Below are 16,136 nucleotides of genomic sequence, written 5' to 3'. Positions count from 1 at the left end.
TAGCCCTCGAATAGCTTTGCGAAAAATTAAAAAACAAACAAGTTCACAAACTTACTACTGAGACACGGGTAAAATAATAAGATATCATTTTTTAAGAACAAGTTTCATTGTTGCCCTAGTTATTGGCAACAGTAGTCGAATAATCAACGTCACTATCTGCATGGATCTCACTCACTTTGAAAACGTTTTGAAAGTTAGAATTTAGAACATTTACGTATATGAATTTACGAAAGACTATGTTATCGTCTCAGCTGTCGACCAAACGAACTACCGGCTGTACCCACTACTAACTCTTGGAATACTTTTTTATCAGCAGCTCATAGTGGCCCTTCGGTAAATGTGGTGGCTTACAACGTTAAAATTCAAGTTGTAATATCGCCGTTGGACAGAGCACAAATTGTTCATTGTGTGGATTTGTGATTAACAATAAACCAACAAAGCGTTTTACCAATGAATATTTTGATTGACGGTCGTATTATACCATCCCCACGGCTGAAAGGAGGAACATATTTAGTGCTAGGTTTGGATCCCACATATTTATCATGTCTAGCTTCCTTTTGTCTCATACGTGTTGTAAATTATTTTTAACGTTTCTATACTTTTGGATAAAGTCAGTTATGTCAATATTATGTATCTTAATCCTATAGCTAAAAAAATATAATTGATGTTATACATACAATTAATTTCATCATTATTATTGAGCTCCCCTCTGTATTTTAGACAGAAAATGAATGATTTCAGTATTTTTTGTTCAGTTATTTACCTTTACTTTGTAACTGAAAAACATATAATTTTAGTTAATTTGATAAGTTTTTTGGACTTCATCAATTTTGAAGGATATGAAAACAAGACGGTATTTCGAGATTGAAAGGTTGCCAAAAGGATTTTGCTGAAGTTCCCATTGAAAAAAAAAAAAAAGTATAATTATAAAGTTCAATTTTATGTTACTGTTGGAAAAATAAAGGATATAGAAGACTGTTTTTGCTGTACAGAGCACATAGGATGGCAATAAATGGGTATTATTTTCATCGGAAGTGTGTCACTTCTAGGGTTCCTCATTGATCTGTTTTGGATGTCTTCTATGACTTATAGAAGTCATTTATTTTAACGCCCGCTTGGACATCATATTATACGTCGAAGACCTTAAGATTCGAGATAACACTGAACTCATGAAGATGTTTCCTTCACCCAGAAGAATATCAACAGTCTAAGTTAGAGAATAATTAGGTGTAAAACGTATTTTAGTGTTATATAATTGTTCATTTTGTAAAATAAACATAACTATTTTCAGAAAATAGAAGGATTTGAGCGGATTCATTCATAAAAGCCAGGTGAATACTCTGAACATGAATAAAAGATCTAACAATAATTTAGTATCATTTTCTAAATGGTAATTCGTTTTTGTATTACTGAATAAGAGTGCTGTTTTAGTTTTGATTATTCTGTATAAAAGAAAGATATACTACATGGCCAAAAGTATGTGGACACCCGACCATCACACCCATATGTGCTTGTTGAACATCTCATTCCAAAACCATCGACATTAATATGGAGTTGGTCCCCCACTTGCTGCTATAAAAGCCTCCACTCTTCAGGGAAGGCTTTTCACTAGATTTTGGAACATGCTTGCGGGGAATCGCTCCTATTCAGCCACATGAGCATTTGTGAGATCGGACGCTGATGTCTCGCAAGAAGGCCTGGCTCGCAGTCGGTGTTCCAATTCATCCCAAAGGTGTTCGATGAGGTTGAGGTCAGGGCTCTGTGCAGACCAGTCAAGTTCTTCCACACCAACCGTGACAAACCATGTCTATTTGGACCTCGCTTTGTGCACAGGGGCACTGTCATGCTGAAATAAAAAAAAAAGCCTTCCCCAAACTGTTGCCACAAAGTTGAAAGCACACAATTATCTAGAATGTCATTGTATGTTGTAGCATTAAGATTTCCATTTAATGGGACTAAAGAGCCTCGCCCAAACCATGAAAAACAGCCCCAGACCATTATTCCTCCTCCACAAAACTTTACAGTTGGCACTATGCATTCAGGCAGATAGCGTTATCCTGGCATCTCCCAAACCCAGATTCGTCCGTCATACTGCCAGATAGTGAAACATTATTCATCACTCCAGAGAACACATTTCCACTGCTTCAAAGTCCAATGGTGATGTGCTTTACATCAATCTAGCTGATGCTTGGCATTGTGGATGGTGATCTTAGGCTTGTGTGGGGCTGCTTGGCGATGGAAACCCATTTTATGAAGCTCCCAACGAACAGTTATTGTGCTGACATTGCTTCCACAGGCAGTTTGGAACCTGGTAGTGAGTGTTGCAGCTGTGGACAGATGATTTTTATGCGCTACGCACTTCAGCACTCGGCAGTCCCGTTCTGTGAGCTTGTGTGGCCTACCGCTTCATGGATGAGCTATTGTTGCTCCTAGACGTTTCCACTTTACAATAACAGCACTTACAGTTGACCGTTGAAGCTCTAGCAGGGCAGAAATTTGATGAACTGACTTAGTGAAAAGGTGGCATCCTATTACAGCGCCACATTTAAAGTCATTGAGCTCTTTATTATGACTCATTCTACTTCCAATGTTTATCGATGGAGTTTACACACTGTATGCTTGATTTTATGCACCTGTTGGCAATGGGTGTGGCTGAAATAGCCGAACCCACTAGTTAGAAGGGGTGTAGAGTATATATAGAAAATGGAGATGAGAAGATATACAAGAATAGTATGCAGTTTGGAAGGAAAGGCGCAGCAAAACAAGTAGCTAAAAACTCGAATTGGAGTTTAAAGTATATATATGATGTGATTCAGGTCTACTAAACCGTTAGAGCTCCAATAAGCTACCCATACAAATTATGCTTTGGTGGTGGAATGTTAAAGTTGGAAACAAGAACTGAAGTATTAAGGTTAATAATATGAGATTTGGAAATCCATGTTTACTTTTGTTCCTCGGAATTATAAACTTGTTTAATGGTTTACATGATTATGTGGTGCATGAAACTAATTTAAGATAATTTTCGTTTAATATAGATTGGGATATAAACAACTATATTCAGTGTGGATTGGCGATCCTGTAATTATTTGGGAAGTGAATTGAACGTCCTTTTTTTTTTCAAAATGGAAAGTCGTATCGGTTGGTTTCTTAAGCCCTAGCAACCCAAAGGCTCTAAATAAAACTGAAGTATATGGATCAACATGATGTTTTTATTTTATCAAAAGCATAAACAAATTAAATATCTTGAATTCCATGCTACACATGAATGTACGACATGCCTTAATTCACAACGAAAAGTACCCATTAAAACCAAATCCAACATAAAAAAAAAGGTGAAAGAGAGAGAAATGCTAAGTGTATTATGCTATTCTGTGATATCCAATAAGAAACCTGAAGGTGTAAAAATTATATAATTTGTAACTACAGTTTCTGCATCCTTTTGTCAGTTAATAACAGAAAATAAAACCAGGTTTTGAGTGCAGTTGTAAATAACTATCATGTTTGTTTGTTTTTGAATTAAGCACAAAGCTACACAATGGGCTATCTGTGCTCTGCCCACCACGGGTATCGAAACCCGATTTTTACCGTTGTAAGTCCGCAGACATACCGCTGAGCCACTGGGGTGCAATAACTATTATGATTTAATTATGATTCAACATTCACTTTGTATAAAGTAATTTACATTATTCAGTGTTATGTTATTTGGAGGTCTAAATTTTGTGTGTTTCATAGTTTCTCGTACAAACCTGGATAGATTTGGGTTATCTTCATGAAGTCATCCCTAATTTTCAACAGACTACAGGGAATGAAGCTAATGAACAGCACCTACCACCAACTGTTGGACTACTCTTGTTTGACCAAATGATGCAATTTAATAGTCACTTTTATAATGCACCTTTTGGACCCCAAAAGTAGAGTATTTCTTGTTTTTAAACCATGAACACTCAGATCCACAAACAAAGTACAATGACCAATAGGTCATACCAAACCCCTTTTTAGTCTGAGTGTAATTATTATTCATTTCAATGCAACTGGTATTAAAGCTAAAAACTGTTTTGGTGTAAACAGGATGAAAAAATCCTCAAGTCCCTTCTTAATCACATGCACAAAAATTATATACATTATATTATTCCCATTGTATTTTACTTTTGTTTTAATTGAAAGATTTCGCATTGTTACTATCTGCAATGTTCCCACCACAAGGATCAAAACCAAAATTATACTGTTACAAGCCCTCAGGCTGATCATCGAGCCTTCAGATTGGTTTAACCATTTATTTAATGTCAAGAGAATGAAACATACAAGGTTCTCATGGCTGAACTCTGATACACTTGTAATCACTTAAAGGTGAATGTCTGTTGTAAGTTATAGAAAATAACAAATGAGTATAATGAAGTTCTGAGACTTTTGTATGTGGTATTATAGAGAGTAATTAGAACTAAACTATGTACCATCAGAAAGACTGATTGCATTACTACTTGTGCACTTAGGTGTTTCTTCTTTGATATTTTTCTGAATATTTATTCAATATAGCTCGTGTCTGCTTTATTAAAACTATAATTAAATTTGCTTCAATTTTTCAAGAAGATATCCAATTTTTGACTAATTTGTTTTTATTTTTGTCATAGTTTGGGTGATCCTTTTGATCTGTGACAATTCCAACCATTTGTTCCACTCTTCTTCCTCCATACTTAAAATTGGAGAGTGCTTCCATATCTCAGATTCCTGTCTTCTCAACAGCTTCTTCTCTTCTGCAGAGGACAGATTAGAGCATAATCCCAAATAATTAATCCTCTATATCAACCAGACTGGGTATATACTGTCAGTTTTTTTACTACGTAACATGGTTTAAGCAACCTGTCTGAAACATTGTAAATAATAATAGAAGTTTTGTTATACGTGTTTTACTAATTTTGAAGATTTATCCTTATTATTTTTCCATGTATTATGGTGTTTTCTATTATATAGCAGTTCTCACTTTCAAACAGACTAATCATACAACTCTCAATGGACAAAAGTTATTAACATTACTTGACAATAAAATGCTGTTAGAGCCAACTTTTTTGTTGGAAATGGTAATAGTGATATATTTTATGTCAACCAGTATATTAAACATTAGCAACCCATTGTAACAACCTATCCATTCATTGTAGATATAAAACAGATTGACAAATAAGTTTTTAATTGGTCGTGACACATCCAATGTCTGGTACTTTAATCCAAACTATGTAATGAATACAACCCAGTCCAATAAAAGACATTTTCTGATGTTGTATCTAACAAGTTAGAAGAACCACATTTTTGTTGTTGAAGAACCACCAGCTCTTAGGCTGCTCTCTTTACCATTGAATAGTGGGATTAACCATCACATTATAGTAAACCTAGGGTTGAACAGGAAGTACAACCTGCATCTGATTTACGTCCTATGTCCTGCAGGTAATATGTCAAACACCCCCAACCAAAAGGTCTAATTTTTCAAGATTTCTGCTACTATGAATTTGTAACAACTTAGATTCATATTAAACAATACAACTGTTTTATTGTACAGTCTTTTCTTCAGTTCTTTCTGATTGCATAGATAGCATCATAAGGTAAATGATTAAAACCTGTATGGTGTATGTATGACAACTAGAAGAGATCATCTATCTTGTTGAGTTCACAAGAAACACTTCAAGAAGCTTTCCTTAGTTCACAGAGGTTGACACATCACTAAAGTTTCATAAACAGTAGGATATCAGAGGAGCCATAAATGTTTTATAGACAAATTTACAACATGTGAATTAAACATTTACCAGCAACAAGCTAAGTTAGTTGTTGAGCTGTGTAAACTCTAACCTTAAAATATATCTTAACATCAGTATGTTTACTCCTGCTTGATCTAGCCATGATATATGTTGATAAACATAATTAGCATTAGCAAGAAGTGATTAACCTAAGAGATAAACATTGGAGATAATTAAGCTAGCAAGTTATTGTATAATATGACTTTCATTTCCACCATATACACAAACATGTGCACAATGTTAAGAAAAATGTCAACTGTTCTGCATTAGAGAACGTTTTTGCTCCAGCATACAAGTTCTACGTTCAATAATTTCTTATAAGTTTCTCTGTGACCATTGTCAATCTAACAGATCCACTGAAAGCCTAGTAAAATTATTTAAACACAGTTAAGTATTAGTCTAGGAACGTCATAATGTTACTGTACAAGTAGAATAGGTTTTTAAGCATACTGAAAACAAGTTTTTTAATGACATCACTTATCACAAGTCTTCCATATATCTCAACTCATCAGTTATGATCTACACAAGTACAGGCAAGTTTTTTGTTTGTTTGTTTTGAATTTTGTGCAAAGCTACTTGAGGGCTATCTGCGTTAGCTGTCCCTAATTTAGCAGTGTAAGACTAGAGGGAAGGCAGCTTGTCATCACCTCCCACTGCCGACTCTTGGGCTACTCTTTTTACAACAAATAGTGGGACTGACCGTCACATTATAACACCTCCATGGCTGAAAGGGCGAGCATGTTTGGTGAGACAGGGATTTGAACCTGTGACCATCAGATCATGGGTTGAATCCCTTAACCCACCTGGCCATGCTGGGTCCAAGTTTTTTGCAGCTTGAAGTTTTTAGTTGGTAAACATTTCTTTAAATAATTGCAATTCAGGAAGCATAATATTAAAACACAACACGTTTTCTCACAACTCAAAACGTTTGAAGGTAATATTTAATGAAATTTTTTTATTTGTTTATATACATGTCTATTTATGTTGTCAAGGCCTACATGCACATTTCTAATTTGTATGACACATACTAACGATGACTTGTGTATTTATAATTATATAACAATTCATTATATTTAATTTTCAAAAAAGTAAGGTGGAAAAAGCAAACTGAGATTCAAGTTTTTGCATAAATAAATGTACTATTCACAAAAGTATCTCATTAGATTTACTGTGACTATTACTGGAAACTTGTATGCAAAAACGGTTCGTTTGGGTTGAGAAAATATTTTACGAGCCGTTTTTGCATATAAATTTCTCAACAAGTGGGTTTCTCGACATCACTGATTACTGGAAACTGTCGCTGATTTATATGCAACACAACTATTTTCAACTTCAAATGCTTTATAGTTTACTAATAACAACATACAGGAAGTTATTACAATGATTTTATCCTAGCCCATATACTAATACTTTTTTTACTTACCTGTGAAATAAATCATTAGTATTTTTCACATAACCTATGAATTTCATTCTTAAATAAAATTGTAATTTAGAATGTATTTTATTAAAATATAAAACAGAATAACTTTGATGTTTTCAACTGCTTTCTCAGTGTCTCAATTTTGAGTTGGAAATTAATGACAATTAAAGAAAATATTTTATGTACCACAAACATTAAAAGTACCATCTTAACTCTGTAATTATGGACGTATTAAGTGGTAGCATAACACTAAATATTTCATCTGTTGTCAATTTCAATAATATACTGCATAGTTTATTGACAAGCACAATACAGTATTGTCTTGTCTAAACAAAACTGATAATAGGGCAACTGTGTATCAATATGTCTACTAGTATCTTTTACAATAAAACTGAATCCAACACTTTAATTTTAACTCATTATGCCAAATATGACCTTCCATTCATTATAACACAAATAGAGTATATTAGGAAATGTTTTCATGGGTAGTCTAAATAAATAACACGATTTTGTGTTGAAAAATAATATTTTACAAAACAATTTATCAACCTACACTCAATTAACCTTTTAAACTTTATCCTTGACAGTACAAACATTGTGATACCTTTCTCTGGACATCTTTCAATACTAAATGATTGACATACTTAGCCAAATAAAACTACTACATAAGGTGTAACATAGATCTCAATATTTAAACTAATTCTGGTTCATAAGACATAATTAATAAGTAAAAAAAACACACAATAAATCAAAGTTTGCTATGTCAAGTGATTTATTATAAAGTCTACTGCAGCTGGAAAATTTTCAAACACATAATTTGGAGATGGAGAAATCTTAAGTTCATCACCTTCTCTATACTTTCCTGTTAATACAAGAACAAAAGCTATAAAATAATTATAAAACCCTCAATTCTTATGTTAATATATTACAAAAAACACACTACACAGCTAAAGTTAATTAAAAATAATATTTCAATAGTTTCACTTTGAGTTGACTTACTGTTTATAGGTTTCTTTTATTGTAAGAAACTGTCGTGTGGAATAATAAGGAAGAATATTTTTTAAAGTCATTGATACAATAACTCATTTTCTATCATTATTTCCCCAGACCTTCCTAGTCTTTCATAAAACATTCATTTTTTGATTTTTCTGTTCAGCTATAAAATAATTATTTTGTAAATTTATGCAAACTGACATCTAAGTGCACTATCAAATCTCTAATTTAAATACAAAAATTTTATTTACTGTTGAACTCTGTGAACTTGAAAATTATCACACAACCAATTTTAAAACAAAACTCTTTCACACCATAAAAGCTAGAACTTGTATTCCTTAAAACACCTGAGTTAAGCATAGAAAGCTAAATAGTACTCAAAATATATGTCAAGAGATAGATAAACTAATTAAGAACCATTTTGATACAAACTTAACTGATTTTTTAATAAAAACTTGTGATATTTGCTCAATTATTTTTATAACAGAAAAAAAAAACGTACATAACCCTGTCTCTGCAATATTAAAAAGTTAAGTCATGGACATTATATACAATTTTAAATATTCAATGTTGTTGAAAGTAGATTTAGTGAATTTTAACACAAAAAATATTTTACTAAATTAGATGAAAAAACAATCAAATACTTGGAATACATAATAACTAAATATATCCATCTTTTATACCTACCAGTCTTAACCAGCATTCCTACTAGTCCTGCCCTCTGGGATCCATCAATATCATCTCTAACATCCTTTAAAAGCAATCAAAATATTCTCATGTTAATTGGCCAAATAACTAAACTGTACATTCACATTATTTTTAGGTAAACATTAAAATAAGTTAATATTTTTCTCCCATATAGCAAGATTTCACAAAAGCATCCATTATTAATAATTTAGAATGCTTATTTCTCCATCTACAAGTTCTCAGACATACTGTTTACACAAGCTTTTGGTTTTACACGCATATCACCAGGCAATGATAAATTCACAATTCTAGTAGCTCAGATTACGCTATTCAATTTACAATTATTTCAGAATGCACCTCATGCATGTACAAACTCTCTTTCATGCACTGCATTCTTTTTAGCCACAATTCCCAAGATGTTGAAATCTTCAATAAACTAATAACAAAATGCTCCACACAAAAGAGAACCAGTGGATACACAGGGTACATCTTGAATTAAAGTTAGCTCAAAACAAGTAAAAAAAGCATAGTGTTCTGACATATATGTTTTCACTGTAACCACATGGAAAAAATTACATATAAAAGAATAAAGCCTGAATGCTGTTGTGCTTCCATAACTGTTTGAACACCAATATTCTGCATTATTACTTACAACCTACAATAGAGAGCATAATTTATTTTTGAGTACAAAAACAAAGATAAGTGATAATTTATCATATTCATAATAATCATTGACTAATATCAGTTACTTTTTAATATAAGTACATGTTTAACAAATATCAATAGTTATGTGATAACACATTGCTATTGAATTATGCATTTATGAATGCATAATTGTTTTTATATACATCCACACTGACAGAAATAAATGATGATTCTTGTCTTAAAAATTTTGCAATGTGTTATCACATGGCTATTGATATTTGTTGAACATGTGCTTAACGTATATTAAAACATAACACTGATATTAGTCGATGATTATTACGATTGCATTTTCAGCAGTCTTTATGATAAATATACATCCTAGTTAACAGATTTAAAAAAAAATAGATTTACATAAACTTTATAACAAATCCAAGTTTTTGTTATTTCATCTCAAAATATTAAATATTTCTCTTGCAACTACAATCAATTTAATTTCATCAACAGAACCATATAAGACCAACTGAAAAAGTTTAGCATCTAATGTTTTTGAAAAGTAGGAGAAGGAAGTCCTTTTTTTATAATGCCCTCTCCTCTTTGAAAGAAAGTTTGCCATCCTTTTCACAATTGTTGCTTATTTTATAACAGTTCATGTCAAACAGAAGTTGTCAAAATGAAACAGACTTTATGATAAATATAAAAAAGGGGAATGTAAATACAAAAAAGGAAGTGGGTGGGGACACTAAACATGTGTTGTAAGGAAGTGGGTGGAAACACTAAACATGTGTTATTGTTTTTTACTTGGTCTAAAATTATTATAAATCCTCAATACAGAACTCTACTATTCCACTTGTAACTTAGTTTTGAAAGAATTTTCTGTTTTTTAATTTAGCAAATGCAGAAACACAAACAAACAAACAAATCCTACTTACCTGAAAGCATCATTAAGGGTGTTAAAGTTAAACTTGCTAGGTGCCAATCCCACAACAACTGCATTGGGATTTTTTGTATTAGTATCTATCAAGAAAAGAAAATAATTCCACATAAAAAGTCCTTTTGCTGTTTACAACACAATGAAAGAACAGGATATGTACCTAAGTGTATTAATCTGTTTTATATTTTGTTACTCAACATTAACTCTGCATTCATGAAGTTTTAAAATAGTTGTTTTTTTATGATATGTTTCTGAAAAGTACTTTATTATGCTTTCTTTAAATTTATCTAACAATTTATTGGTAATAATTTACTACAGGGTGTTCGGAAAGTCACTGTGCAGTTTTGTCTGTTAATAAATATATAAGTGCACAGTGACTTTCCAAACACCCTGTATTTTATTACATACGCTTCACAGACTTTAGCATTTCTTTATTTGGTGTGCCTTTTTATCAATAACCAAAATACATATTCTGATAGGCTGCACCTACTAGTTTTAAAATATTATTAATATTAAGATAATATTTATTTAAGTGACAAAGAAGACATAATGAAATATAATTCATAACAGCACGTATGTTCATACACATAAATTAATGTACTATGTTAAGAGGCCCACTTCTTGGGTAATCAGATAATGTGATAATCTATTACCAAGCCAAGAGTAAATTAGAATCTAATCATAATGATGAAATAGAAACAAAACTGTTATGATGTAATATTTAACAGCTAAAAGAAAAATATGAGGTAAAAGCATAACAAAGTGCAATCAAAGTTTGAAAACAGTTCTAATGCAAGTATCTAGATTTATTTGAATTTTTCATCTAACCTGGAAAATCTTCTAAAGCTTCATCTTCTAACAACAACTGGGGTCGAAGGTTTTTCCTACATACCACCTCATGAGCTGCTGTCAAAGAAGTAAAGATTTCATCCTGCTCTATGGAAAACCCCAGGTTTGTTAATCGCTCCCACAAAATACGTTTGGATTCTTTGGTAGTGTTTGTTACAAATCTGATCTTCAAACATGTTTTCCTCAACCTTTCATTATATAAAAAAAAAATATTAATTTATTGAACTAAAATGTTTAATTGAAAATATTTTTTTATGCTATTCACCCTGCATTTTTTCAGAAATTATAGATTAAAACCTTATCCACTGAATAATAAGACAGTAAAAAATTTCAAAAGTTATATCATTCACACTTCCTTAAAAAACTTTAATGGTCAGACAATGAGCACTGCATTATAGTAACTGTCATTACTGAATCTTAAAAGACCAAAAATTAAAATTTTATTAGGTTTAATTTGTAATTTATATGCAAAAGTTTGCAGTTCACAAGGTTAGAAATCATAGATTGTTATAATCAGATACAAAAAGAGCTTAGTTCCATTTTTTCTATAGAATACTTTTACACTTTTTTTTTACACCTTGATGCATGTGTATAGATACAACTTAAATGTTCAATGTTAATTTAAATCAGTCTTTAGATTAAATTTTAATAACCAGCTCATAAGCTTATCCTAAATCAAGTTAAGCATTGAAGAAGCAATCTTTACTTAATAACTCTTATTATCTCTCTCAGAAACATTGAGTCAACATTTACACAGCAGTACGTCTGCAGACTTGCATGTTAGAAACTGGGGTTCGAAATCTGTGGTGAGCATTTGCACCTTTGTGCTTTATAACAAACAACAGCACAAGTCAGTAACAATAAAATGTTTTTAAGTTTAAAAATATGATACCACTAATAGTAATAGTGATAATAATAGTCAAAGGCAGAACACTAAATAATTTTAAAAGATGCTAAAAACACGTTCTCAAAATAACTGCTAAAACTTTGCTAATTGTTCAAGTCACCGTTTTAAAGCATCAGCAGCACCACATATTGCGCAATTTTCTATGTGAATTGTTCCACTTAAGTCAATCAAAACACCTCGCAAACAACCCTGTACTGCCATGCTTATCAAATATTAAATATACGGTAGATGGCGCAAAAACTATTCCTTTTATATACAAGCCGAAAGTTTGTTTTGTTTCGAAATTTTGCGCAAAGCTACAGAGGGCAATCTACGTTAATGTCCATAATTTAGTGGTAGCAGACTAGACTGATGAATAATACGAGTGTCAGAACTTTATAACGTTACCTACGTCTGCAAGGGCATGTTCGGTACGACTGGTTTCGAATCAGAAATCCGAACATTACGAGTTCACTGCCTTGATCACATGGGTCCGGCATGGCCAAGTGTGTTAAGGCGTGCGACTCGTACTCTGAGAGTCGCAGGTTCGCATCCCCGTCGTGCCAAACATGCTCGCCCTTTCATCTGGGGGGAGGGCGTTAAAAAGTTCGGTCAATCCCACTATTCGTTGGTAAAAGAGTAGCCCAGGAGTTGGCGGTGGGTGGTGATGCCTTCCCTCTAGTCTTACACTGCTAAATTAGGGACGGCTAGCGCGGATAGCCCTCGAATAGCTTTGTGCGAAATTCAAAAACAACCAACCAACCAGCCTTGATCACCAAGCCCAAAAAAAAAAAAAAAACAAAAAAACAGTTGTAGTATTTAATACACTTTTGAAGTAAAGATATAGATTTAAAAAATAAAGGCAAAGTTGTTGCATGATTATCGGAACTACTGAAATATGTAATCATACAAAATTTATTTCCCATTCACATAGATCTTTATATCAGGTCATCTCATACATAATGTCCGAAAGTTTAATACAGAAAGTGCATCATCATTTCTGTCTTTGTAGAAGGCTTTAATGACTAAAATATGTAGTGCAACGTGTATGACAACGTTCAAAAATAAAAGAAGTTAAGCGAACTCCACTTTTTCAAATCATTTATCAAATAAACCCCTGTGAAAATGGGTGTGTCTGAGGAGCACATTAGGCATATAATGCTTTATGAGTTTAAGAAAGGCAAAAGTGCAGCAGAAACATTCAAGGTGTTTATGGTGCAGAGTCTCTCAATGAAAAAAAAAGTCGGAGGTGGTTTCAGAAGTTCAGATTAGGTGATTACAGCTTAAGTGATGCTCCACATTCAGGTCGTCCTGTTGAGTTTAATGATGACTTGCTGTTGACTGCACTTGATGAAGATTGTGCTGTAACAGTTGAAGAACTAATACAGAAGCTTAATTAAACCCGTTCAACAATTCACTGTCATCTGCAATGGCTTGGAAAGGTGTAAAAACTTGGAAAATGTTTCCCCATGATTTGATAGAAACCAACCTTAGAGCAAGAGTGGACATTTGCACTTTTTGCACTCTCGTGAACGCAACTCATCTTTTTTTTTTGGACAGGCTAATGACTGGAAATGAAAAAGGGATATTTTATAGAAATGTTAAGTGCTGCAGACAATGGCTCAATGCAGGTAAACTGGCTAAAACACAGCCCAAAATGGACCTCCACCTAAGGAAAGTCTTGTTAGACGTTTGGTGGGATATTGTTGATGTCATTTACTTTGAGTTGCTGCCACTCGATGTAACAATTATATCAGACTTCTATTGTCAACAACTAGAGCTCTTAAATGTTGCACTGAAAGAAAGGAGGCCTGCTTTGATTAATCGTAAAGGTGTTGTGTTACATCAGGAAAATGCACGGTCCCTTACAGCAAGGATTACACCTGCAAAGATTGAACAGCTGACTAGGAAGAACTTCTACATTCTCCTTATTCTTCAGACCTTGCCCCATCTGATTATCATATATTTCGAAGCTTGCAGAATTATATTGATGGAAAATAGCTTAGAACACATGAAGATATCAAAACTACTCTATCTACATTATATTTCTCCAAACCCTAAGAATTTTAAATAAATGGCATTAAGGAGCTTGTGAATCGTTGGCAGGAAGTAATTAATAATAATGGAACATACATTATTGATTAAATAACATTAAAAGCGTTTGAAATCATTTCTCTTTTTTGAACCTAAAATCGGACATTACTTAAAGGATGACCTGATATAATAATAACACTATGTAACAATATTTGTACTTTTACTTGTTCCTGGGCATAAAGTGTTATTTCCCAATTGCTTATGCCTGAAGTAAATGGAAAAGACCTACTTTTCTCTTTGCTTTTATGACCTGGGTAATGAAATTTTCAAATTTACTTATTTTCCAGAATATTCCAGGTAGATTCAGTGCTGAGTAGTTGATAGAGAATTTTCTCAAACTTACGAGAATTTTTCAAGAACTTTCTAGGATGTTGTAGACTTACGAGAATTTTAAGAACCTTTTCGAATTTTCTAGAACTTTACATATTAATATCTATATAGGGCTCACCGCTCACCACTTCAGTTTAGTTCTAGCTGCCTAAGTGAACACATAGACGTATCTGATTTTATTAGATATGGCATCAAGAAGCTGCAAGCATTATCCAGACGCATTCTGCTATGAATGTGGCCAATTTATCGTGACAAGTGGAAAAAGTACTCTGTGATAGCATCTGCTAAAATGTATGAAGCCTACAAGGCATATTTCAGCATGCCTGTCAGGGATCAAGACAAACTCTGGGCACCTCATTTTACCTGTGAGCACTGTAAAAAAACTCTAGAAGGTAAGACGGACAATTTTATTGCTTGAATAGTAAGATTTTATATTATACAAATTTTGGCATTTTAAAATGTAAATGTTTTTAAATTTTCAATAGTATAGAAAAATATCACATATAAAATATTTTGCACGAACCTTTTACACATTAGTTGTGGATAAAATAAACTTATTCTTCATAATAACAATTTTATTTTGCTCTTTTGCAGGATGGTACAGAGGGGAAGTAGAACCATGTGAAGTTTGTTATTCCAAGAATTTGGCGTGAACCTACTGACCACTCAAGCATTTGCTACTTCTGCATGGTGGACCCTTCCAATCGTTGGGCTGGCAAGAATGCATCTGCTATCATGTATCCAGACCTTCCATCATCCATTGCTCCAGTGCCACACTGCCCTAAGCTCCCTGTACCCACTCCACCAGAGAGAAAGCAGCCATCCTCAGAAGAGAGCAGCAAATCAGAAAAGGAGGTAGACGTTGAAGATCCAGATTACAATTTCCGAGGTGCAGCTGGTGAGAGCAACCCATACTACCCCAACCAAAGAGACCTCAATGACTTGATCAGAGATCTTGGTCTAACAAAGAATGCCGAGACTATATCGGGCCTAAGCTTTTTGTAGTTTACCAGTTAGAAGACTTTGTAAGAATAAAAACCAATTATCAGTGGGCCCTTCTATGGCTTGACCAACCTTCTCAAAATGTTGAAAATATTTATCAACTTCATTTTCAGTGAAAAGTGATGCTTTAATTAACGTATCAATTAAATCCAAAGTTGTCACTTTGCCTTGATTGATTGGGGTGTAATGTAATTTTCAATTTTTTAGATAATTTCATTTTCGGCTTCAGTTCGAAATTTTTCTGTTTTGAGACGTTTATTTACTCTTGCAGCTTCGATACTAGCTTGTTCTTTTTCTTTTCTGTCTTCGATACAAGCTTGATTGGATTGAGTTTTAGTTGATTCTATAACTTATCTTTATCACTCAATTCTGATTGGCCAGTCGGGACACTAAAATATTCCTATAATAATTCCTAAGACAACAATATGCCTCTTAGCTCATTTTTTCTCATTCAGTTTTTAACTTCTGGTTCTTCTAGTTCGAGCAATTCATTTTATTATATCTTTTTATGGAGGG

General features: G+C 33.0%; 1 protein-coding gene across 1 annotated transcript; it reads right to left on the bottom strand.

Moving 5' to 3' along the window:
• Positions 1 to 7,710: 7,710 nt before the first annotated feature.
• Positions 7,711 to 12,460, bottom strand: LOC143227338 (haloacid dehalogenase-like hydrolase domain-containing protein 2). The gene is made up of 6 exons (XM_076458795.1): positions 12,316 to 12,460; positions 11,288 to 11,496; positions 10,458 to 10,542; positions 9,241 to 9,319; positions 8,884 to 8,947; positions 7,711 to 8,065 (listed from the first exon to the last, which is right to left on the bottom strand). The coding sequence occupies exons 1-6, from the start codon at positions 12,414 to 12,416 to the stop codon at positions 7,962 to 7,964; spliced, it is 642 nt and encodes a 213-aa protein (XP_076314910.1). The 5' UTR covers positions 12,417 to 12,460; the 3' UTR covers positions 7,711 to 7,961.
• Between the last annotated feature and the right edge of the window lie 3,676 nt (positions 12,461 to 16,136).

The sequence above is a fragment of the Tachypleus tridentatus genome, chromosome 9, assembly GCF_004210375.1.
Source record: "Tachypleus tridentatus isolate NWPU-2018 chromosome 9, ASM421037v1, whole genome shotgun sequence".
Lineage (NCBI taxonomy): Eukaryota > Metazoa > Arthropoda > Merostomata > Xiphosura > Limulidae > Tachypleus > Tachypleus tridentatus.
Note: the sequence above shows the minus strand (reverse complement) of the source record. Positions and strands in the feature narration are given on the sequence as shown.

Bases quoted from the DNA above. Each gene is read 5' to 3' on its own strand.
- LOC143227338 (XM_076458795.1), bottom strand. From the start codon at position 12,416: ATGGCAGTACAGGGTTGTTTGCGAGGTGTTTTGATTGACTTAAGTGGA. The intron at 11,497-12,315 runs GTGACTTGAACA...ATATAATGAAAG, and splicing joins GCTGCTGATGCTTTAAAACG to GTTGAGGAAAACATGTTTGA. The intron at 8,066-8,883 runs GTAGGTATAAAA...TTGTATTAACAG, and splicing joins AGGAATGCTGGTTAAGACTG to GAAAGTATAGAGAAGGTGAT.